This window comes from Myotis daubentonii, chromosome 2 (assembly GCF_963259705.1).
Source record: "Myotis daubentonii chromosome 2, mMyoDau2.1, whole genome shotgun sequence".
NCBI classification, from domain to species: domain Eukaryota; kingdom Metazoa; phylum Chordata; class Mammalia; order Chiroptera; family Vespertilionidae; genus Myotis; species Myotis daubentonii.
In genome coordinates this window covers 45,558,011-45,584,133 of record NC_081841.1, presented here as the reverse complement: position 1 = coordinate 45,584,133, position 26,123 = coordinate 45,558,011, and the positions used below count along the sequence as shown (strand labels likewise).

At 36.6% G+C, this 26,123-nt stretch overlaps 1 protein-coding gene across 4 annotated transcripts; it reads left to right on the top strand.

Moving 5' to 3' along the window:
• The first annotated feature begins 62 nt into the window (after positions 1–62).
• On the top strand, positions 63–25,737 carry PUS7L (pseudouridine synthase 7 like). Of its 4 annotated transcripts, none has more exons than XM_059682618.1 (9): positions 63–162; positions 1,466–2,391; positions 9,258–9,417; positions 11,346–11,538; positions 16,233–16,331; positions 18,017–18,098; positions 19,920–20,200; positions 23,159–23,212; positions 24,427–25,737. In XM_059682618.1, the coding sequence occupies exons 2-9, from the start codon at positions 1,482–1,484 to the stop codon at positions 24,751–24,753; spliced, it is 2,106 nt and encodes a 701-aa protein (XP_059538601.1). In that variant the 5' UTR covers positions 63–162; positions 1,466–1,481; the 3' UTR covers positions 24,754–25,737. The 4 variants fall into 4 exon arrangements, with proteins under 4 accessions (XP_059538601.1, XP_059538600.1, XP_059538602.1 ...); XM_059682617.1 differs by having other exon boundaries at positions 87–171; XM_059682619.1 differs by lacking the exon at positions 63–162 and adding an exon at positions 186–457.
• Positions 25,738–26,123: the final 386 nt, after the last annotated feature.

Below are 26,123 nucleotides of genomic sequence, written 5' to 3'. Positions count from 1 at the left end.
GAGAAATTCTAGGTCTCGCGTGAGGCGCTACTTTAAGTGGGGGGCCTGCCCCTTTAAATATGCCACTATCGGAGCCTGCCCCTTTAAATACGCCACTGTCGGCGGCTAAATATTGTGTTTCCCGGCAGGCGCCCTGGCTTGTGCCGGTGGACGCCTTCACCTGTATGTGAGGTAGACGGGGTCCGGCTCCTTGTGCGATCCCGGGCTTGTGTGTGGGGCGATGACGTGATTGGCATTGGGGCCCCCTACTCTCGACCCCCAAGAGGAGGCGACTTGGGCCAATATCTCGCCTTGGGCAGGCGGGGGTGGGGGAGGGAGAGGCAGGTGGAGGTGCCGGCGGGGTCTGGGGCACTTTTGGACGCGCCGCAGGGCATGACGCCGCAGACGTTAGCTCCGTGGCCTGGGGACGGCACTAGGATGTAGGAGTGAGCTCAGCCGAGCTTTGGCGTCTAGGAAAGTAAGAGCATGAGGGGAAAGGCGCTCCCTGCCTCCATTTCTATCATTTTGCCGGAATCTGCCCTCAACCAGCTGTTTCCAAGTGTGTGTGTGTGTGTGTGTGTGTGTGTGTGTGTGTGTGAAACTGTCCTCTCCCTCTCCACCCCGCACCCTCGTCAGCAAATCTGCAGCTGAGGAACCTGGTGCGCAGCTCCACGTGGACCCACTCTTACCAGGCTGCTTGGTTGTCACTCCCTCATGGAAACGCTCCCCCCCAAGTTGTTCCAGCTTAGAATGCCCCCTTCCTTCCTTTTGCTGGGGAAAGAGTGCAGCATTGTTCTTTCCAAGGCCAGGCTTACAGCCGTGCTCTTGGTGACACTGCCTTCCAGCTCCTAACTCTTCATCAGGTGTGCCTTGCTCAGTGCCCGCCGTCATCGAGCTAAACCATCTTTCCGGGGACGGTGTCATTTTCCCACCCGAACACCTCCCGCGGCCTTCCTTGGACCCCTCAGTGGATGCTAAGGCCTTGGCAGGGCATCAAGTGTCTTCCATAGTTTGTCACTAACCCAACCGTCTGTTCCAGAACGGGACTCGGAGACGCTTTCTCCTGCTGCTCTGAACTCGGGCCGTTCGGGTTTCTAGCACATAGCGTATTTTGTCTGACACTGCGTATGATTCTACGGGGCATCATTTCCATCGCCTGGACAGTGTTGAGGACTCAGATGGCCACTTCTTGCCTTATGCGTTTCCTGGTTTAACAGAGGCAGACTTCATCTCTCTTCCTCTTCACTCTTCCAGTCCTTATTGTGTACTCGTTTCATTCATTCAGCAATCACTATTGACTGCTTGCCCACAGGTGCTTGACAGTGTTCTAACTATGAGATAGTCAGTGAGTAAGGCAGACAAGGTTCTTGTTCTTACGGATTGTAAGGGATAAAGATAATTAAATAAACCCCGCAAACATTTAGTTTGGCTAGCTGCAACTTTTCTTTCTGGTAACTAACGGAAGAAACTTTTATTTCTTTTGTAGGCCTTGCTATTTAAGAATGGAAGAGGATACAGATTTTAGAATAAGGTTTAGTTCTTTATGTTTCATTACTGATCATGTCGGATTTCATGGCACCATAAAAAGCTCGCCAAGTGACTTTGTTGTTATTGAGATTGATGAGCGGGGACAGTTAGTTAATAAGGCCACTGATGAACCTATTTACAAGATGAGTAAAGGACTGCCTGAGCCAAATAATTTTGCCAAAAAAACAAAACTAGGTCTGCAAAATTTAGTCTTTGAAGAGGGAAGCAACCAGAAAGTCGGTATATTGGTCCGGTGCTCCGATGATGACCAGAATCATCAGTCTGGTTCAGAAAAGGAAGATACTATCCATGATGGAACTTCCAAAGGTGAAGAAGAAAAAATTTATGCCTTAGGCTCTTTGTTGGATGAAAAAACTAATGAACTACTGGATCAGTTTGCCTGTGATATAAAAGAGAAATGGAATTCTGAAAGTGAGCTGACTGGACCGTCTCCTGAATTCTCACTGGGCAGAATCCTTGACAAAAACCAGAGGGCTATTTTGCATAGTGCTATTCGGCAGAAGTTCCCTTTTTTAATAACTGTAGGAAAAAACAGTGAAATTGTTGTAAAACCAAATCTTGAGTATAAAGAACTCTGTCACTTGGTATCTGAAGAAGAAGCATCTGACTTTTTTAAATACTTGGATGCAAAGAAAGAAAATTCCAAATTTACCTTTAAACCTGATACAAACAAAGACCACAGAAAAGCTGTTCACCATTTTGTCAACAAAAAGTTTGGAAACCTTGTGGAAACCAAATCTTTTCCTGAAGCTAATTACAATGCTGGTAATCCAAATACAGTGATAACGGTAAGATTTCGTGAAAAAGCACACAAGCACAGGAAAAGGTCTGTTGAATCCCAGGAAAGAAAAGTTATATACACAGGTAATTTGATAAATTATTACCATTTTTTTTGATAAGCTTAATTAAAACTGTGACAGTAAAAAAACAGTGAAAGCTGAATAATTCAAATGAATTGAATGGACTTATCCAGAGGGATATTGAAAAAAAATATATGGGCCTGTTCTTAATGGGCGATAAAGACTTTAAAATTACACTAATTTGTAGAAATAATCCCTATTGGTGATAGGTTAACACAGACATTTATAGTTAACAGTCTGAAATATATAAGATTGAAGCAGTTATTTTGTATTTAGTAAGTTTTATTGGAGTAAATTCTTTTTAAAATATATTTTTATTGATTTCTGAGAGGAAGGGAGAGGGAGAGAGAGATAGAAACATCAATGATGAGAGAGAATCATTGATTGGCTGCCTCTTGCATGCCCCCTACTGGGGATGGAGCCAGCAACCTGGGCATGTGCCCCTGACTGGAGTCAAACCTGGGGCCCTTCAGTCCACAGGCCCACGCTCTATCTACTGAGCCAAACCAGTTAGGGCTGGAGTAAATTTTGATATAATATTTTGGAAGTTATCTTAATTAAAATTAAGTATTTGTATGTTTGCTATGGTGGAGAAAGTAAAGAGAATACCTTGTATTCTAAGACAGTTGAACCTCACAACCCTGAAAACGTACAGGGAGCTCCTTCCTTTGGCTCTGTCCATCTTTTCGAGAAGAGGTTCTCAGATGTTAGCGTGTGTTATAATTAATTACCCAAAGGGCGTCTTAAAACAGATTTCTGTAGTCCTATTCTCAGAGTTTATGATTTAGAAGATGTGGTGCTTTGTCTGCTGGTATAGGAACCACATTTTGAAAATCGCTGTTTTAGGGGATATATTCAATTCCTAGGATGGGAAGGAACTGATGAAATCTCACTCTACAAGTTTGGCTGACCATGTTTAATTGGCCTATATCCTCCATGAGGGGTGGGAGGTGTTTCATATGGTCATGTTTTATAAATTTACATAGAAAAGTATTTAAGATAAAACAGTAACCCAAATTTGCCCAGATGTGTGTGCAACAGAAATAAGATTGTACTTTATAGGGACTCGGTGGTGTAAATGGAAAGAGTTTGGACCTTGAAACTGTGGGTTTTATTTTACATTATGATTTTATTTTATAAAAATATTTATGAACTTTTTAATATCTTTAAGACTTAGTTTATACAAATGTAAAAAATGGAGAAAAATAATACCTACTTAATTCCTAACTTTTGGTTGTACTTTTAAAATGGGGTAATAGTAAAGTATAATTGATAATAATATTCTAATGGGGTAATAATAAAGTATAATTCACAATGATATTAGAGGAAATAATTAATGAAAATGTTTAATGCATAATAGTTACTCAAATGTTAGTGCCTTCTCTCCTGAAAATTTCTGTCTGGTTGTGTGACTTGTCTTTTCCATGAGAAAGCTGTTAGCATAGGACTTGACACATGAGACATGCAATAAATGCTAACAGATAGATCTATTTAGGAGGGAAAACTATACTAGCTTTATATGTAGGGGGAAGAATTGCTTATAGTGATTTAAGCATCTATAGATTTTTATTATTTGAAATTCCAAACATATTAATTTGAGTTAAACCAAAAAAAATTGTGAAAACTTTGTGCATATTGGTTTACATTAGTTTTACAAAAACGATGAATAACTGGAGGGATATGTTAAAGGGAGGAATTGATGGTTCACCAGAGGATAGTATGAAAATAACCAGTGTACCTACAAGTCCAAGAACAAAGAAAAAGAGATAGATAAACATTGCCTATCCCAAATTTTGTCACAACAAAAGTAGGTCATCTTTTAAAAAAATCCCTTAATAAGCAGTCCTATCAAAAAATAGGGCTTTGAAACACTTCGAAAAAAACTTCATTTTTTGGCCCAGCCATTGTGACTTAGTGGTTGAGCATCAACCCATGAACCAAGAGGTCCCTGGTTCGATTCCCAGTCAGAGCACATGCCTGGGTTGCAGGCGCAATCTCTAGTCAGGGTGTGCAGGAGGCAGCTGATCGATGTGTCTCTCTCATTCATGTTTCCATCTCTCTATCCCTCTCTAAAAATTCAATAAAAACATCTTAAAAGCTTTATTTTTTAATTGTTGTAAAATATATGTAACATATAACTTACTATTTTAACCATTTTAAAGTGTACAGTTCATTGGCATTAAGTACATTCATATTGTTGTACAAGCATCACCACCATCCATGTTCAGAACTTTTTCATCTTTTCGAACTGAAACTTTATTCCCATTAACTCTTCATTCACCTCTACCCCCAGCCACTAGCAACCACTATTTTGCTTTTTGTCTCTATGAATTTGAATACTTTAGATATCTCATGTAAGTGGAATTATACAATAGTATTTGTCCTTTTGTGATTGACTTATTTCACTTAGGTTAAGGTCCTCAAGGTTCATCCATGTTATACATGTGCTGGAATTTTTTTCTTTTTAAGGCTGAGTAATCTTCCATTGTAAGAAGATACCCTATTTTGTTCACCCATTCATCTGCCAATGGATACGGGCTGTTTCTCTCTTTTAGCTGCGATGAACATGGCTGTAAAAATATATTTTCAGGTGCCTGTTTTCAGGGCCTTTTTTGGTGTATACCCAGAAGTGGAATTGCTGAATCAAATGGCAAGTGTATGTTTACTTTTTTTTTAGACGGTGCCATACTCTTTTGCTAGAACACATTATTGAAGAAGGAATTTTATGAAAGATTTAAGCATATAATGCAGTTTTCATTTATATACTGCATTTCTCAGCACTGGAAATTTCATTTGTTTTTTTCTGAGGTCTTTAATTTCTTATACGTTCACGTTTTCCTATAATCTTTGAGCCTATTTTGACTAGGCCTTTATTTTTAAAGACCTATTGTCCGCTAATTCCATCTCTGTCATTTCTGGGTATATTTTTATTGCCTGACTTTTATTTGGGTATGGGTCGTATTTTTCTGCTTCTTTGCATGTCTAGTAATTTTTTTTTAGGTCAAACTTTGTGTGTTACTTTGTTGAGTACCCAGTTTTTGTTGTCTTCTTTTAAAGAGCGTTGAACTTTGCTTTAGGAAGTAGGAAGTAATTTGCAGATACAGTTGAGGATTCATTTTGAGTTTTATTAAAGGAGGTACAGCGTAAACATTGCTGTAAGCCTGTCATATAGTTCTACTATCATAGCAGGATCCTTCTGTGGTTTCAACTGAATGCCCTTAATTTTTCTTTTTTAAAATCTTTATTGTTGAGAGTATTACAGATGTCCTCCCCTTTTTCTTTCCCATTGCCCTCCTCCACCAGGATCCCACCCCACCCCAATAGGCCTTCACCACCCTATTGTCTGTGTCCAGGGGTAATGCCTATGTGCATATAAGTCTTTGGTTAATCTCCGCAACCCTCCCCCCCCCCCCGCCCCCAACTCCCCTTCCCTCTGAGATTCATCTGTCTGTTCCATGTTTCCATGATTCTGGTTTTATGTTATTTTTATTTTATTTATTTATTTTTAAATCTTTATTGTTGAGAGTATTACATATGTCCCCCCTTTTCCACCCATTGACCACCTGGTTCTATTGTATTTATCAGGTTTTTTTTATTCATTACACTCCTTGTTCGTTTATTTTGATTTTTAGATTGAATTGTTGACAGGTATGTATTTATTGCCATTGCATCGTTCATATTTTTTATCTTTTTCTCCTCACTTAATGAAAAATGATCATATTTTTCTACTAAAAATTAGTGAGGATTGTATTATTTTATAGTTCTATAAATCTTTCTAATATCTGACATAAAAAAGTCAGCTGTATTCTCATTTCTTTTCCTGCAATCTAGTGTAATTTTTTGTTTTGACTGAAGCAAATGAACAGAATTCAGTTCGCACAGGCATGTAGTTGAAAAAGAGAAAACATTATGGACAGATATGAAAATATTTGATATTTTGATCCTTCTATGCTTTGACTATTTGCCATACTTCTATTCCTTCTTCAGGCCCTACCACAGCAGCACTTCTTTCTCAAATTCTTTTCCAAGACTGAATGCTCCCAAAGCAGGGATCGTTTTTGTTTTATTGACCTTTCTTCCCAGATTATTTTATTTAAATTCTATAATTAATCCTATCATGACAATGGCTGAACTATTTTTGAGGTTATAATCTCTACATTTTAAATGTGGGGTTTTAATTTAATTTAATTTTATTTTATTTTATTTGAAACAACTGATAAAACAGCTAACTTAAAATCAGAGGTTTATATTCAAATCCATTGGTCAAGATACCCTGAAAGTATAAAAGCAAATTGTGATTTAGCACACAGAATTAACTTCTATGATCCTCTCCTTTCCTCTACTTCTTTTATCAGTTCTTTAAGAAACAGGAGTCATAGTACATTTTATTTATCACTGCTGTAATAGAAAATTTGGAGAATCTAGGAAGCTGTTATGGTGGTACAAAAATTAATGACCCTAGTGATAAAAAAAGTTGAAAATAGTGGACGGTGTTTGAATATTCTTCAGAAATTATAGTTTTACACATTAACAATTCTTAAGGATTTAGGTAAAAATATAAATATATTTTTATTATAAAAACTGAAATATTGAAAATATATTACATTGCATTGCAGATTTTTAAAACTTTCACATAAGTGATATACACTATGTGTATTTTTGAACCTTGCTGTTTTTGTTTTTAGAGATTATTTACATAGACATATAAAGAACATATAGCTCTTCCCCATTCTTTTAAATACTATATGATGTTCCAAAGTATGGATATTACAAGCTTTGTTTAGTTATTTCATATGCAGGGTGGGCAAAAGTAGGTTTGCAGTTCTGGGTACACAGAACATGAAGTTTATTATTGCACTAGGGGCCCAGTGCACGAATTTGTGCACCTTGAAAGGAACTGTGGGCCGTGAGGCTGCGGTGGGCACAGGGGCAGGTCTCGGCCCATCCTCAGCATCCCCACCTGGCCCCTCCTGCCACGGTCCCCAGTCCCCTGTCTGCTGGCAGCCCTGCTCCTGCCACAGCCGCCACTTCCATGCGCTGATGGTGCCGGCCTTGCTTGCACCCCCTGACTGCGTGGAGCAATTGGGGCCAGTGGCAGCAGTGGGTGCGAGCAGCGTCTGCTGCCCCGATCACCCCTCAGGAGCAGGGGGAGGTGAAGAAGCCCTCAGGGGTGATTGGGGCCAGCAGTAGCACCCGCTGACGGTGCCAGGTGATCTGGACTGGCGCTGGGCGCCGGCAGCGGGTGCGAGTGACAGCTCTGGCACCTGCTGCAGGTGCGAGTGGGGCTGGTGCCAGCAGAGGGTGTGAGCAGCGGCTCCAGCACTGGCAGCAGGTGCGAGCTTTGGGCGGGACCACGGCATGTGGGAGCAAAGGATTTTCAGTAACTACTAGAGGCTTGCCCCGATGACAGCGACCGGCACCCCGCCTTGGTCTGGTGCCCCCACTCACCTGCTCCACCATCCTGCCGCAGCTGTTGCCCTCCATGTTCCGCACTCTGCTGCCTGCTGCCAACACCTGCCATGTTCCGCGCCTCCCCCCCCCCCCCCCCGGTGGTCAGCTCACATCATAGCGACCAATTGTTCGGTTGTTCGGTTCAGTTCCGCCATTCGGTCTAGTTGCATATTAGGGTTTTATATAAACAGATTATTATTTATTAATCATTGTATTATTTTCCATACAAATAACTGTAAACCCACTTTGCCCTCAAAGTGTGCAGTTGTAATTTTAATCAGCAGCTATGGGCCTCTCTGAAGAGTGTTCTAAGAAAAATGGACATTAAACATAAACATGACCCAGCAAGTAGAAAGATGTAAAAATGTATGTATGTACCTATCTACCTAGGAACCTAGATCTGTTGCGTCCCAAATGCACCCCAACCAGGGCCAGGGATGGAACCTGCTCTTGACTGGGAATCAAACCTGTGACCCTTTGGTCGGTGGGTCAATGCTAGAACCACTGAGAAATACCGGCCAGGGCTGAAATATCTTATCGGTATATATGGTGAACTGAGGATTTCTGTATTTTGTCACTGTCAATGCTGGCAGGGTGTATAGGTCAATGTATTGGGGGCCTTTTTGGTGGGCTTGGACCTCCTTCTCATCTCCACAATCTCACTCCCATCTACTATGAAGCATGCATTGTTTTATTCACTGGCTTGCTGGCCTGGAACTCCAAGTCTATGGGGTGGATAAACCATAAAGAGATACATTTTAATACATGGTATTAAGTGTCATGATACAGATAATGACAATTTGTGGAGACATGCAAGATGAAGCAATCATCTCCTTGTGGAGTTCACTTATTCATTGATTCAACAAGTATTTAATCCTTATGTGTTAAGCTGAGGATATAATAGTTGATAAAACACACATGATCCCTGCTTTGGGAGCATTCAGAGTTGGTAACCTGGAAAAAATATGAGGGAGGACTGCTGCTGCTGTTGGATTATGAAGAATGAATAGAAGTATGGCAAACAAAGTGGAAGGAACATATATTTTAGACAGAGAAACTCAGATGTGCAAAAGTACAAAGCTGTGGAAGGCTCTAGTTCACTCAAGGATGATGAGACATTCTCTATCAGTATTATAGGGTATATGAACGGAAGTGGCACATGTGGGGACTGAAAAGGGAGAATGGGCCTAATATGAATGCCAAACTAAGGAATTTGGACTTTTTTTCTATAAACCTTTAATGAGCCAATTGGCATTTTAAAAATGACCACTGAAATCTATGACACTGATTTTGTATTTTTATTAAAAAATACTCATTTAAATTAATGATTTGATTCATTATATTAATCTGTTAGTCTGCTAAGAATGTACTTGATGTGTGGTAGCTGCCTTTTTTGTAACCTCGGATTTTTTTTTCCAGCCTTTACCCTACAAAAAGAAAATCTAGAAATGTTTGAAGCAATTGGTTTTTTAGCTGTCATACTTGGTGTGATTCCTTCAGATTTTAGTTACGCAGGCCTTAAAGACAAGAAAGCCATCACCTATCAAGCAATGGTTGTTAGAAAAGTGACTCCAGAGAGGTAATAAAACATTACTTGATAAGAGATAAATTTTTTTCTTATTGCATCAAAAAAGAAAATATAGGATTAAACTCTGAATAATTCTAGGAGCATATTAACCTCGTTAATGTTAATTTACTGAGTATAGACTTATTGAGCAACACATTCCGCATTGATAACATAATTATTTTCTATATAGTTTTCTAGTAAGTTTACATTGCAAATATAGGTAATTTTACCATTGAAACTTTGAGAAGTGGCTGATTTTAAATGATCAAATTGTATCTAAACATCCTGTTCTATATTCAAATATGCATTTATATTCAGGACAGTGTCTTACAAATCTTTTTTTCTACTTACTATAATGCTTTTATACTTTTATTGTTGTGCTTCCTTATATTTAAAATAAATCTAAATAGAAAGTAAAGCATTCAAATTTAGCCTCTCTTGAGCTCAATTGATTATTAAAAGTATTTTTGGTATTGTCAAAGAAAGACATGTTTATTGTATATTTGGAAAATAGAAAAAATGCTATATAAAAAAGAAATTAAAAGTCACTGATAATTCCATTACTCAGAAAGAACCACAATAATATTTTGAGCCACAAAAAATGCCTTCCATGTATTTTTCAGAGACTATCCTATATATACACATTGTACAAAGACTTTTTATATATGTGGAAATTATATTGTATTTGCAATTTATATTTTACTTATAAAATTAAGATCCTTTTAAGAAAATTTATGTCATGAAATATTTCAAAATTATTTCCATTATTTATGCTAAGTTATTTAACTTTTCCCTAATTTTGGAAATAGAAATTTGTTTCAATATTTCACTGTAAATAATACTGTGATTAATATTATTGTACTTAAATCTTTGCCCTGTAGCTACTTTTCAAAAAGTTGATCATTGGGCCAAAATTGAACCTAATTTGAGGTAATATGATGTATAATTCTTAGTCATAGATGTTTTAAGTATGCACTATTTGCAGGTAAATGCTTCTAAGCTCTAATATGAGGGACCAAAAAAAGTATATAATTTTGTTTTTATGATCAAAAGCGCAGTATAGGTAAGAGAGAAGGACTTTAGATGTTAAAAGGTATTTGATGTTAAAAGCTGGGTTTTTTTTTTTTTTTTTAATAGCAGAGATGGAGATTTATTGAACAAGTACAGACTCCCACATGGGGAGAGGGAAAGAGTCCCACAGAATGGACTCCCACATGGGGAGTGGGAAAGGGTCCCCAAAAGCTGGTTTTTAATTACCCAAAGACAAGTATTATTGGTTCCTAGGAGAGAGTTCTTTAATTTGGCTTATGGGTGTGGGGTTTTAATGACCTGTCAAGTAATAATAAGGTTTTAGTCAATGCAGAAAATTTGAAGCTATATTTGGAGAGGTAATAAGCTAAACAGTTTGATAAAACAGTTTAACATTAAGAGCTACAGTAAATATGAATGTAAAGAACAATTAACATGAGTTCTTATATGCTCTTAAAAGTTATGCAAATAGTTGGGATCTATTCTTTAGATGTTGGGGAAGAATGGAAAGTTTGAGTTCAGAGCATAATTTTGGGGAAATCCTCTGGTGCTAGTAGTTTTTCTTATTAATGTTGGAGGAAGAGAGAGGAAAGGAACAAATTTAAGAATAAGAAGAACAAAAGAACAGTTAAGAAATTATATAAGTTGAACTAAAAAGTCAAAAAGTCTACATAGATTGAGTTGATAACATTAGGAATATATATCCCAGTTTTTTAAAATAACTGATTAACATAATCCTATAATAATGGGGTTTTAGTGCACATTTGTTGAATTAACATTAACTTTGGAAGATGGAAAAAATTTTTGTTTTAGTGTTATGATATAAGTGATTACCTGGCAACTGTCATTCAAAACTTATAATATTTTTTAATGTAAGATTTAACTGAGTCTATATGATTTATCATTTATAGGTTGAAAGATATTGAAAAAGAAATTAAAAAGAAAAGAATGAATGTGTTTAATATTCGGTCTGCAGATGATTCCCTTAGACTTGGTCAGCTCAAAGGAAATCACTTTGATATTGTCATCAGAAATTTAAAAAACCAAGTAAATGATTCTGCAAACCTGAGAGAGAGAATTTTGGAGGCAATAGAAAATGTTAAGGTAAGAAAACTCAATTTTAAAAGAGCATTATAGGAACATTTTGATAGTCCCTCTATTTACATTGAAGTGAGAAAATGAACTTTTTCTTTTTTACCTTTTCTTTTTATTTACATGTATAATTTTTTATTGATTAGAGAGAGAGAGAGAGAGAGAGAGAGAGAGAGAGAGAGATATTTATTGTTCCACTTTCTTATGTATGCATTGATTGCTTCTTGTATGTGCCCTGACCAGATATTGAACCCACAACCTTTGCATATTGCGACAATGCAACCAACCAAGCTACCTGGCCAGGGCCTGTATAATTATTTTTTTAAATGATATTTAGGGCCATTTGGCTTATTTTTAAATTTTCTTTTTAGTACATTTTTGTATTAAACAACAACTTTAATATAATTTAAAAAATAAAATGTGTAAAGTTTCCCAGAGATGGGGAAAAATAAAGCTAACTGTATAAGAAGAATGTTTTTCAACATCTCCCATATAGGGTAATATTTTAGGGAAAGGGATTAAGGTTTTTGGAAACTTTGTTTAGTAATTCTTTTCAGAAATCTTTGGTGATTTGGAAAATAATCTTTTAGAATTATACATATTCTTTTTTTCTTTTCAATTTAATTTTGAATTTTGTTGCAATATATACAAATGACATTATATACATTATATTATGTCTTACAGTAAAAAATTTACTTAACATGTATTTTTAAATGACATTTGCCAGGCATTTAAATATGTGTATACAACCATAGCCTTCAATCAGATTGTCCCGTGGTCAGCAAACCACGGCTCGCGAGCCACATGCGGCTCGTTGGCCCCTTGAGTGTGGCTCTTCCACAAAATGCCACATGCGGGTGCGCATGTACAGTGCGATTGAAACTTCGTGGCCCATGCGCAGAAGTCGGTATTTTGTGGAAGAGCCACACTCAAAGGGCCAAAGAGCCGCATGTGGCTTGCGAGCCGTGGTTTGCTGAGCCACAGTTTGCCGACCACTGGTCTAGACTATGGGTCAGCAAATTTTTTCTATAAAGGTCCAGTGATACATATTTTTTTACTTTGTAGGCATATGGTCTCTGTTGCAACTATTCTATTGCTATTGTGTGGAAGCAGCCATAGACAATACATAAATGTTTGAACATAGCCATGTTCCAATGAAACTTCATTTACAAAAACAGGTGTTGGGCCAGATTTTACTCATTGGCAGTCAGTAGTTTGCCAGCTCCTTATCTAGGACAGTAATTCTCAATGTGCGGGGCTTAAAAAATTCTCAGCAGTGAATCTCTACCCCCCAAACCAATTAAATAAGAACACTTGGGGATGCAGTTTAGGCATTAGTATTTTAAAAAATAACTCCCTAAATGATTCTACTCTGTAGCTAACATTGAGAAAAACTTATCTAAGTTTCTGGCCATGAAGACCTTTTTATACAATTTTATGCCTCCCCCCTAGGAAAACAAACAAAAACTGTTTTTAATCAATGTTATGTCTTAGAGTCAGGAAAATATCCTCCAATTAAAGATTTTAAAACCAGCACATTCACCTGTGTATAGGATTTCTCTTAATTTATACTCCATGTGCAGTTTTGTTACCGGAGGAGCCACTTGAGTCTGATGGGGCTCTCCCCTCCTCATCTCTCTCTCTCTCTCTCTCTCTCTCTCTCTCTCTCTCTCTCTCTCTCTTTCTCTCTCTCTCTCTCTTTCCCTTCAGACTAGTGACAGAAAGCAGTATTGAACAAAGCAAATGAAGTTATTAAGGAAACAAAGCAATCGAATTTATAAAGCATAAAGCACAAATGGGCAACTCAGCTAGTCTGAGTGCCCTGCTTGGTGAGGGTTCAAGGGTTTTATAAGGGTGTCCCCCCCCTCCCCCAAATGTATACACACTTTAACAGCTGATAGCTCTAGCTCCTATTACATTTTGAAAATGAAAAGTATTTTAATTATATATATATATATATATATATATATATATATATATATATATATATATATATATATATATAGTGTATGTATTTTGGGGGAACATCCTGTACTTTTCCCTGTATAGATTTCAAGGTTCCTCTGCCAGACTAGATTTCAAGGCCCCTCTTTGCATTGTTGTGGCTTTTCCCAGAATGTATGAGAACATCTGGCGATTTTATCTTGGCAAGTCCCAAGACTGCTGACTTCTTTGTTCAGTGGGTGAGATAACTGCACGCCCCTCCCCCCCGCTCCCGCCACACACACACACTTTCCCCTCCTCCATCCCTAGCAGCTATCTATCTTGCCTAACAGTTTTTCCTTTTTTTTTCTAGACCTACCTAAAATTCTTTTCACCCCTGAAACACTGTTATTAAAATAATCTTTCTTACAAAAGGAGATGCTATATTGTGATTTATAAGAAATATATATTTGGAGTTTCCTAAGTGTTGAGAGTGATAGAGTTGTCTTTTGTTGTGTTAATGAGATGACTTTTGTAAAGACCCTAAGGATGGGGGCTGGTTTTATATGGAGCCAACTTTATGATTACAGGGTTATAACTTTTAGTACCACCCCCTGTTTTGGGAGGAGGTAGGGGCTGACAGTGGAATCAATTGTCAGCAGCCAATGATTTAATTAATCATTCCTCTGTAATGAAACCTCCATAAAAACCCAAAAGAACCCAAAAGAAGGGTTCATTCAGAGAGCTTCTGGATTGATGAACTCCAGTTGAATATGCAGGGAGATTGGTCCACCTGGAGAGGGCATAGAACCTCTGCACCACTTCCCACGTAGGTTCTATGCATCTCTTCCATCTGGCTATTCCTGGGTCACATAACTCTGAGTTTATAATAAATTGGTGATCTGGTCAGTAAAATGTTTCTCTGAGTCTGCAGGCCTCTCTAGCAAGTTAGTGGAATGCGAGGTAGGGGTCTTGGGAACTTCTAATTTAAAGTAAGCTGGTCAGAAGTACAGGTAACAACCTGAACTATCGGCTGGTGTCTGAAGTCCAAGGAGTGTTTGTTGTAACCTTCAGTTCACAGCAGGTCATCAGAAGCACATGTGCAGCCTGGGTTTGTGACTGACCTGGCTTCTGAAGGTGGTGGGGGTGGGCAATCTTGTACGACTGACCACTTAACCTGTAGCATCTGATGCTATCTCTGAGTAGATAGTGTCAGAATTGAGTTGAATGGTAGGGCACCCAACTGATGTCAGAGAATTGCTTGTTGGTGTGGGAACTCCCTCTCCACATTGAAATTGGATGCTCAGAACACCAAAAGAGGGGTCTAAACTCTGATAGCATTTATTGTCTGTCTCATTTGGTACTTATGGATATGTAACTGCTCATTATAAAAATCCCCATTTGGAATAATACTTGCATTAGCCAACTTTTCTTTAGTTTTCATAATAAGGGAAGGGAGTTGAGAAGCCCTGAAAATACTGGTAAGAAGTCTTTGAAGTTTTGTTTTATAAGTACCGCGTGCTAACCGATTGCGCCACTGGAGCTCCGGCTGAAGTTTTGTTTTAGAAGGTCATGTCTCTCATTGCTATAAACCTTGTTATTCCCAACTCTAAGTAATTAGAAGAGGTAGTTAAAATTCTTCTGGCTATTCTACGATATTATCCTATATTGTTTTTTTCAAATTTGAAATAGTTAAAATGTTAACTATGAGATTTAATACAGGGAGTACTTATTTTTATTTGCAATTGATTTTCATGAATAGCATGAGGTAAGGGTGCCTTTTGTATCATGCCAATAACAAATTGTCTTAGCATCTTTATTGAACAGTTCTGGAGTTGGTGCTCAATAATAATTGTTGAATGAATAAATATATACTTCTTTCATAAAGTGAGTGTAGAAGACTCTTTCAAGAAACCATCTAGGCCTGGTGTTTTGTTTGTGAGAATATATTTAACCACTGACCAATGTCTTTAAATGGTTGTAGTAATAAATTACAATTTTCTATTCTTGGTGAAGTGACACCATGTTATTGTCTTGGCCCAGGCTTTCAGAAACTGAGATGGCTGAAAGATGAACTGGGTTTGAAAATAAATCTGTTTCTTATTCCAAACATGTCCAGACAGCAGAATCTCAAATTCAGAAAGAGCTCAGGGCAAAGATCAGATATAATGCTAGGTAACTAATTCATCCCAGTTTTCCCAGAACTTGCCCCATTTTAGCACCAAAAGTCCCACATCCCAGGAAACCCCTCAATAATGTTAATGTTAACATTTTAAAAGCTTTTTCACTCAGCTTATTTTCTAACTTTTAATCATTTATTCTTCTCCTTTTTATTCTTTAATTGTCCAGCATCTCTCAGACCATTTGGTCCCCATTTGTATATTGCTGATTACAGGATTCTTTATTAAAATAAATATGAAGAGAAAGATTTGATTACATATTCTGATGCAATAATTGTATTTATTTGTCTTAGTTCAGGGCTATAACAAAGAACCCTGGACCGGGTGACTTTTAAACAACAGAACATTATTTCTCATAGTTCTGGAGGCTGGGAGCATGAAGTTACAGTGCCAACATGGTTTTCTCATTGTTTTCTCACATGGCAGAAAGAAGGTTAAGCTAGCTTTGTGGCCTTTCCTTATAATGGCACTATTCATGAGGGCTCTATCTTCGTGACCTAGTTATCTCCCCAAGCATTTCAACATATGACTTTGGGGGGTTGGGCACAAGCATGCAGTCCCTACCAATATACTTTTAATTAATTGATTTCTTTCTATTCATAGCATAAAGGGTTTGTGAATTATTATGGGCCGCAGAGATTTGGGATAGGAAGGAAAGTTCACACAGATCAAATTGGATTGGCTTTGCTGAAGAGTGAAATGGTACGTATTCTTAAAAATATGATTTTTTTTTTTGTTTTCACAGTTGCACTTACTCATAAGCCAGCTCCTTGCTTTCTTAGCCCAGCATATATACACATGTATATATACACACACACATATATATACCATATTCTATATCACTGAACATATATTGAGCAGCTACTAGATTCTTGGCATCATACTATAAGAAAGCCAACTGTGTGCCATGTGCAATGTTGTTTGAGACTGAACAGAGAATTGACCAACACTGACCACATTCTGAGTGAACTGGATAAGAGATTTAGAGTAAAGTAATACCCTATAATTTTAGAAATCTGGTATCAGATTATATAAAAGATAGGAATTCATCCAAAGCTAGAGACTAAAAAGGGAACAGCAGATTTGAAAAATTATCTGATTAGTTTCAAATGAAACTACTAGTATAAATGAATGTCACATATAAGAGGCCACATTTGCCCAATTATTAAAATTACATATACATTTAAAGTTTATATTTTATATATAATTACATATTATATACATACACATAGTTTTGCACTGCATGAAGTGCACATAATATGCAAAACTTACAAATCTATAAAAATTATATACTTGCTCAAAGGCAAGATTATTCATATGATAGTGCCATACTCATTTGTGTTATAGTATGTTTTCTTGAGTGGAAGAGAAAAGAATAGTAACAGCACTTGTGAGAAGCATTGTGCATGTGAATATTATCTTGTACGTGGAAATACAGTTGACAGTTAATGATGCAGACCACTTCTGCAAATTTGTAGTCAGTATTGCCACTCAAAGACATATACTTAGAAATAAATCACAGTTTTAGAGACAGTAATAAAATACAGGAACTAGTAGATGTCTCTATATTTTAAGAACATATTTTCATCTATTTAGGTTTTAAAAGAAAATATTAAAGTTGGCAATTTCAAAAAAGAATTGGGCAATTATTTTTAAAACTAATGAATTTTGAGACTTGAGAACAGGAATGCAATTAGTGGCTTGCCATTCCCTTATGCTTCTTTTCTTCCCTATTTTTGTTGTGTATGTTGGTCAAGTTTGAGTTTTATGTCATTACTTCACATTTGTATTCATATAATAGAGGTAAAGAATGACAGTAGAAAAACTGTGGAAGATATGGGAGAGCACTTTTTCTGGTCCACAATATTTTAAACCTGTATATAAGCTTGCTTGTATAGAAGTTTATTTCTAAACGTAACATTGATTACTTTTTGTTGCTGTTAATCCTCACCCAAGGATATTTTTTCCATTGATATTTTTAGAGATAGTGGAAGGGAAGGAGGGAAAGGAGGGGAGAGAGAGAGAGAGGGAGAGAGAGAGAGAGAGAGAGAGAGAGAAACATCAGGGTGACAGAGACACATTGATTGGTTGCCTCCCTCAAGCCTCAGCTGGGGCCAGGGGTCAAGCCTGCAACCGAGGTTCAAGCCCTTGAACAGAATCCAACTTCAGACACTTCAGCCTGTGGGCCGTGTTCTAACCACTGAGCAAGCAAAACCAGCTAGGGCAACATTGATTATTTAATTCTTGGAAGTTTAAAGATGAAATTGTAGCATCAAATATCAAATAGGCATTTGTTAAATGCCTATTCTTTGAAGAGGCATGTTTTTCTTAAAGTAAGTAATTTGTCATTTTTATGTAACATGTGTTTGCTTGCTTGATTTTTAAAGGTGAAGGCTGTAAAATTATTTCTTACACCAGAAGATTTGGATGATCCTGTAAATAGAGCAAAGAAATATTTTCTTCAAACTGGTATTTAAAAGTTTCTTTACCCCATACATAGCCATGCAGATACATAATATAAATGCTATGTCAGCAGAAGGGCATCCATTGCTACACAAATGTGATAAGAAATAGATTTTAATATATTCTATATTTAATCATTTTATTATATGCCCCATGTACTCCTTTTATCTGCTCTAAATCTTGCTTGCAGGGAAGTTGGAGGGGAGAGATGGCATCTTAGTTTTTTTTTACCTAAATCCTCTGAGGAGATAGGAGTTTCCAATTCTAAACTGGTACTGATGGAAGTATATAATTCACTACAACTAGAGGAGATGGAAAAATAAACTAAATAAAAGAACATTTGTTATGTCTGATACTTTGTGCATTGGTTCTGGTCTAGTTGCCATTCAGCCCTGACTACTGATTTTGAAAACTCTAGCTCAATAGGATGATATATATGCAGAATGCTTAATAGGAAACACTAAAGAAAACTAGTTATGAGTGTGGGTTCTAGAGTCAATTTATATGAGTGTAACGCTCACCTTTAGTACTTGCCACCTGTATGGGCTTGTGCAATGATTTAGCCTCATTGTTTTGGTTTCTTCACCTGAAAATGAAGCTAATAATAGTACCTAGAAGACTATTATGACATTTAAATGAAATAAAAGATGTAATGCTCTTAAAATAGTGCCTAGCACATACTAAATACTGAACAAATCTTACTTGTTTTTAAGTAATAATAACAGCAACCATACCATTTTAGATTCATTCAAATCTGTGATCTACATACATGTGCATACTAAATTTCACTAACATTAAAATAAATGATTCCAGTTTTCAAAAATCTCCATTATTTTTAAGTATGTACATATTATAAAAACATGTAATTATTCATAGGAGAGAAATATTTTTGTGCCAAAGCACAGTCTATAAATAATATGGGCATTTCAAATTGTTATGAGTAATCTAAGTGATACTAAAGAAAATTCAAAGTGAGTTGTTTGTCTCTATTGTAGAGTCCTGAGAAGATAATTTCCTTATGGCAATGATTTGAATGATATTTACACTTTAATGTTCATAAGAAACCTGATACAGTTATTAAAATGCTGATTCCAAGGCCCTGTTGGCATCAGCATCTTTACAGTAGAGTCCCTAATTTTAAACTGCATCCCACCAGCGAGACCTAATATTATGCTTGAGGAATCAAGACATCACCCTTTCTTATTCAAACAATTCTCTGTAAATGTCCATAATAGCTCTTTTTAAATCCCTAGGTTCAGAGGTTTATTTAATTCTCTTTTATGAAGTCCTCTAATAACTGTAAATTAGTTTATCTTCATTCTGAAGTAGGAATTACTACTGTACTTTTTGTTATTTTTTAATGTGTTTTTATTGATTTTGAGAGAGAGAGAAAGTGAGAGGGATAGATAGAAGCATCAATGAGAGAGAAAAATCTTCCTTTGGCTGCCTCCTGCATGCCTCCTATTAGGGATCAAGCCCACAACCTGGGCATGTGCCCTGACTGGGAATCCGACCCGTGAGCTCTTGGTTCATGGGTTGACACTCAACCACTGAGCTAAACTGGCTGGGCTGTTTTTGTTTTTTTGGGTTTTGTTGTTTTTTTTTAAAGCAGGGAATGTGAATGGCTCATATGATTAATGGTCTTTATTTAAAAAAAAAAAACAATTCTTCAAGTGTAGTTAGATTTATAGTTGGTGCTGAACATCTTCATATTCAGGTGTAAAAGAGCAGCAATTCATTGACTCTCATTTAGAAAGCATAATAAAGGTCTTCATAACTGGCCTTTAAATGAAAGTGGTTGACTAACTGATTTTCTCCTTATTGCAGAGGATGCTAAGGGCACACTTTCATTGATGCCAGAATTCAAAGTTCGAGAGAGAGCATTGTTGGAGTCACTGCATCGCTTTAGCATGACCGAGGAGGGTTGTATCCAGGCCTGGTTCTCCTTTCCTCATTCTATGCGCATTTTCTACATTCATGCATATAGCAGCAAAATTTGGAATGAGGCCGTATCTTACAGACTTGCAACCTATGGATCAAGAGTGGTGGAGGGTGATTTGGTCTGTTTGGATGAAGATGGTGATGATGAGCAATTCCCAAATAATAAAGTAAGTGTCATTTGATCAGGATTTCCCAAGAGTAGCTACCTTAGCAGGAACACTAATTTTCTGAAGCCCTTATTTTAGAAACAATTTAAACCTGAATATGAATTTTATTTCTTTTAACTTATATTTGCTCATCTCCTTTTCTACTCTGCTGTCAGCTGAGGCTCAATACACGTCAATAAATGAAAAAAATAAAATAGTCAATGGTGTTAAGTGAAAGGTACAAAGATAGTAAAACTTCCTTTGAAGAACACATTCTTTTAAAGATTACAAATAATGCACAAAACAGTTTCCTTAAAAATAAAAACCAAAACATTGCAGATGTAGCCGTTACCCTTGCCATGACTCTGTTGTGATCTCCTCCCCTGCCTCCAGAAAACCAACTTCTGTTTTTGGGCCTGTGTCCTTCTAGATATTTTTCTATGCTTTCACATAAATATCCACAGGAAAGGAGATTTTTATTCTATTAACACCGAGAAAAGAAAAGACAGGGCTTAGAGGCTAAAAGCCTAAAATATGAAAGAAAAAGATTTTTGTTATAATGGTATATAGGACATGCAATGTTCTGTGTTTCTTTTATATAAGCGCAATTTCACAACTTGTTTACTTTTTAACAATATCTTAGAGACATTTATATTCATTTCAAATAAAGGAACCCCACTTCCCACTAACATAAGAAAGAGGAATAAGACAGGAATTTATTGGCCCTCACACCTGGAAGCCCATGATTGATCCAGGCCCAGCTGTTTCCAGGGTCTTAGGCAATGTCCTACCTCATCCCTCATTTTCTTTAGCTGTCAGCTGATTTTCTGTTAGAGTCATTCTCAGTCTGGCTTAAACTTTATTCCTTTAATGGCAAGATGGTTATTAGCAACTCTACGCTAATTTCTCACAACTACTCCAGAAAAGGGCTTTTTTTCCTCAACAGTTTTAATAAAAGCCATGGAATTGAGTCTCAGTGGCTCAGAATGGTGTGACTTGGGTCACAATTCCCCAAACCCATAGCTGTGGACTGGAGTATGTGATTCGTAAGCCAGTGTTGCCAGGACTCCTTCCTGAAACCATCCCACCCTAACTGCATCTGAGATCTGGGAGGGGAGCTCTCTGGAAAATTTGCTACCAGAAAAGAGGTAGTAAAGGCTGAGCAAGTTTTATTATTTCATTAAGTTTTATCATTTCAATATTCATGGCTTTTGAATATTTAGGTAAGAAAGTAATCACTAGGATCATAAATTACTAAGAATGGCCATTTAACAGACACCGACTGAAACTGTGTAGAAAGAAACCTAGCAGTATCTTACGTTTTATTTTAACTCATGTGAATGGAAGAAGAGAAATGTCAGTGATCCTCTTCTAATAAATAATGAAAAATTCTAAGTTTTTATACACCTTCTAGATAACCTGTCCATTTAAATATTACCTGGGCAGTATATTATTTAGTAAGTCAGCCATTTTTTCATTCAGATTTGCAGAAGTTAAAGGTTACTTTGACAAGATATAGCAATGATCTCTGAAATACATGCGTCTTGTAGGTTTCTTTGTTCAACATAACATTAGTAAGGAGTTTTGTGCTCAGAATTGTATCAGCGTTTCCTTTTGGAGCTGTAGGAGAAAAGAGAATATTTTCTCCTTTATGTCCTGAAGTTTCCTTTTATCAGCAGCAAAAATGGTTTATAATTTTAAGGCCAATCATTTATGCTTTATTAGTTAGCATTGAGAAAAGAACAGGCAGGACTTAGAGGCTCAAAACTTAAATTAGGAAAAAAGCAGAATAAGACTTTTAAGACGTGGTACTAGTATATAGGACATGTAATGTTGTACATCTATAATTAAAAATGGTAGGAAACGAATCTGATTCCCTTTTTGATAGGATTACTAGTCTAACAAGTATAACTTTACTTCAAGGCATTTGGTAGATTCTCTTTTAATTTTTTTATGAGCAAGATAGAGAAATGTGAGTTGCACAATTAAACAGGTGAATTCATATTTGGGGAGCAGTCATACAGCAAAAGCATGTTTGTAGATTGATATTAACCTGGAGAGAGTTCTCTTAAGGCAAAGCATGGTCTTTTGTACTTGACCATGTGTTTTTTTTGGTATTTTCATAAATTATTTAAATAACAATATTGTAGGTATGCTTATGAATTTGTGAAAGACAAAAAGTTGGAAGTGATACAGGAGAGATCATAGCCCCATCTATTTCAGTCAGATCACACCTGGAGTTTTATATCCATTTCGGAGTATAACAGTTAAACAGGTTATTTACCTAAAAATAAGCAACTCAAGTGAAAAACCAAAAAAACGAGGAGGAACTTTATTGATAAGGGTAGAGAATCAAGGGGAAAGCAAGCAGATTTAGAAGCTATCTGGACACTATCGTATACGATGAGTGCCTTAGGAAGGTGGAGATGCTGTCAGTCCCTGTGGAATGGTGCTGCTGCCTTTGAACTTGAGCTCTCCTTTGCAAGAGAAATTAATTATTCTGTGATGTCCTGCAGCAACATTTCTCAAACGTAATACATCACACACCTCCTACGTGTGATCCCCGTAACTGTTCTATGAAGTGCATTTTGAGAAACACCATTTCCCATAGAGTCCGATAGTTGTTGGGGACAAAGGAGGGGGTGGCTTGACAGAAGCAGATTTTTGATTCAGCATAATAAAGGACAACTTTGTAATTTGGAAAAAGATTGTTGGTGACTGAGGTAAAAGTAAAGACGTGTTAAGCTGCCTGCCAAAATCTGTGTGTGCCAACTTCAGTTATCAGTGGTTAAAGCAGGAAGAATAATTCTAATTTTTATGTAGTCTGCTCCTCCAGAAATAAACTGTGAAAAGGTCTTGTTTGGATATATGTATATTCAGCATAGGAATCAAATTTTACATAACAAAATTAGGGAAAATCGAACAAATTTGGAACATTTGAGAATCATCCATATTTTTCATCATGTTTTTTAAAAACAGGTTCACCTAGTAACTGAAGAAGAGGAATCGGCTAATGCATATGCAATACATCAGGTAAATTTGCTTAAAAATTAGTATCACTTAGATCTAAATGTAGACATTGTCTCCAAAAGACAAAAATGTGACCAGTTCCCCTCCCCCACTTTTTTTTACCACTTTCCAATTTAGAGTATATATATATATATATTATATGTATACATATAAATATAATATATATATAATAAAATTCACTCTCCTAAGTTTACATTTATATGAGTTTTCATAAATGTATACAGCCATATGACTACCACAACAATCAAGATAAAGAATAGTTTCATCTCTCCTCAAAATTTCCCTGTGCCCTTTGTAGTCAACCTCCATCCCGGGCAACAACTCATCTACTTTCTATCCCTATGGTTTTGCCTTTTAAAAAATGTCATATAAATGGAATCATATAGTATACTAGAGGCCCGATGCACGAAATTGTGCAAGGGGCTCGGCCCTCGCAGCCACAGCAGCTTGCCTCGGCCCTGACAGCCCTGGCTTCATCCAGAAGGACGTCCAGAAGGTCGTTTGGCTGTCTGGTCTAATTAGCATATTATGCTTTTATTATTACAGATGGCCTTTTGTGTCTGGCTTCTTTCAATTAGCCTAATGAATTTGAACATTAATATTGTGTGGATTTGAGTTTTTTTACCTTGTTTCTTTTTTGACTACCCTCTGGTACTGTTCAAGAAAAATGTCTAGAGGTCATCAGTAAAGGAGGAAAACCCCACAGAATGCAGTATCTACTCATCAGCGGCTGAGAAAATAAACATTACTTTTGCTGTCTGCTATTTGCTTTCATGTTTTTAAATTAGTAAGAAGGATGTGAAATTATCAACTAAAATACCAGTTGAGCAGTAGAGGTTATTTTGTTACAGAAAGAATCTGCTTTTAGGATTGTATGACTGCACAGAGATTAAGTCTGTTAGTTAATTAAATGTACCTAAACTTCTTGTTCCATCTCTTCTACCTTAGCAGTAGTTTGTCTAGTAATATCTGACTTGAAGTGGTTATCTTGTTTATTATGAATCCTTCTTGATTTTAGGTAGCTCTTTTCTTTGTCTGCTAGCATAAAAAATAAAGTAGTATAGTATTCAATAGTATGTTTTAGGCTGATTGTACGTTTATATTCTGAGACTGTTTTTACAGATCTAGGACCCAGTCATAAAAGTAAATTTAAAATTTGATCATTGATTTTTCTGAAGGCTGTTTCCTGTATCTTTTTGCCCCCTTCCCTTGTGCAGGTGGTTCTTCCAGTGCTTGGATACAATGTTCAGTACCCAAAGAACAAAGTAGGGCTGTGGTACCAGGAAGTACTTAGCAGAGATGGACTACAGACATGTAGGTTTAAAGTACCTACTCTGAGACTGAACGTTCCAGGATGCTATAGAAAGATTGTGAAACAACCCCGTAATCTCTCATACCAGCTAATAGAAGAACATGATATTGATGTCAAAGCAGAAGGTTCCCACATTGATGAAGCAACTTTATCTCTTTTGATTTCTTTTGATCTTGACGCTTCATGTTATGCTACTGTTTGTCTGAGGGAAATAATGAAGCATGACTTTTAAAACCAGTATCCTTGCTATTCCATGTATCTGTCATTCTTCAAAGGAAAGGGAGCTAAAATTTGTTTGAGCATCTGCCATGTGCTAGGAGTTTTATAATTGTTATCTCCCTTAGTTAAGCAATATCCCAATAAAGTAGGAATTTGCTACTAACATTCCAGAAGATATATAAACTAGTAAGTGTCGGGGTCTGAATTGAAGACTCCAAAGCCTGTGTTTCTTACCTATTATCTGACATTTCAGTGACCTTTATTGTGTTATAAAAGTTGCAATCTTTCTGGACTATGGAGAGCATATATAATACTGTAAGATAACAGTTAAGAAAGAATGCTTTTAGAGTAATGTTTATATCCTTTAGCTTCTTGCTTAGAATATAAATGAAACCAGATTGTAATGAAAGCATGTAGTTCGAGATAAAGATAGATGAATCATTTTGTTACTGCTATTGTCATTCTTTCATATTTGAAATTATTGATCAGAAAAATACATCAGGGAAATGTAATCCCTCTATGATAGCTACCTCAGGGTAGTTTACCCTTTTATGAGAGAAATAATCTTCAATGAAGATTGAAATAAATTTTTTATATAACCTCTTTATCTTGTCATACATTGACCCACCCCTTTCCTCCTCCCCCTATTATCTAAGCATAGATTTTTAGAGTCAATCAGATCTGGACTGACTCCATGCCTGACACTTACAAGTGACATTGAGTATGTTACTGATTTTTTTTTTTTTTGAGGCTCACTGAAAGAATCAAGATAGCACCAATCTTCTCAGCAACAAATAATTGGATTATCTCTACTTTTTATGTTGCTAGAGGAAGAAAACATTTGGCCCATTTAAAAATTTAAATATTTGTTAGGTTAACTATTTCACATCATACTAGTAAACCATTCCTAATCACTTTATATTAATAAATTAAATTTAGGGGGAAATAGGAAGATCCGAGCAGTCTCTAATTTCTGGTAACTTTATTTTATTTTATTTTTTAAAAATATATTTTATTGATTTTTTACAGAGAGGAAGGGGAAGGAATAGAGAGTTAGAAACATTGATGAGAGAGAAACATTGATCAGCTGCCTCCTGCATACCCCCTACTGGGAATGTGCCCGCAACCGAGGTACATGCTCTTGACCAGAATCGAACCCGGGACCCTTCAGTCTGCAGGCCAACGCTCTATCCATCGAGCCAAACTGGCTAAGGCTCTGGTAACTTTATATAATGAAATTTTAAAAAGCAGTATATGTTATGTATCAGTAATGTGTCACTTCTATATACTTTAAGTCAGTCAAACCATTTTGGGAATATTAGCATAAGAAAATAAAATGCAAAAGAAGGAAACGAGCTACATACAATGCAAAATTTGCTTATT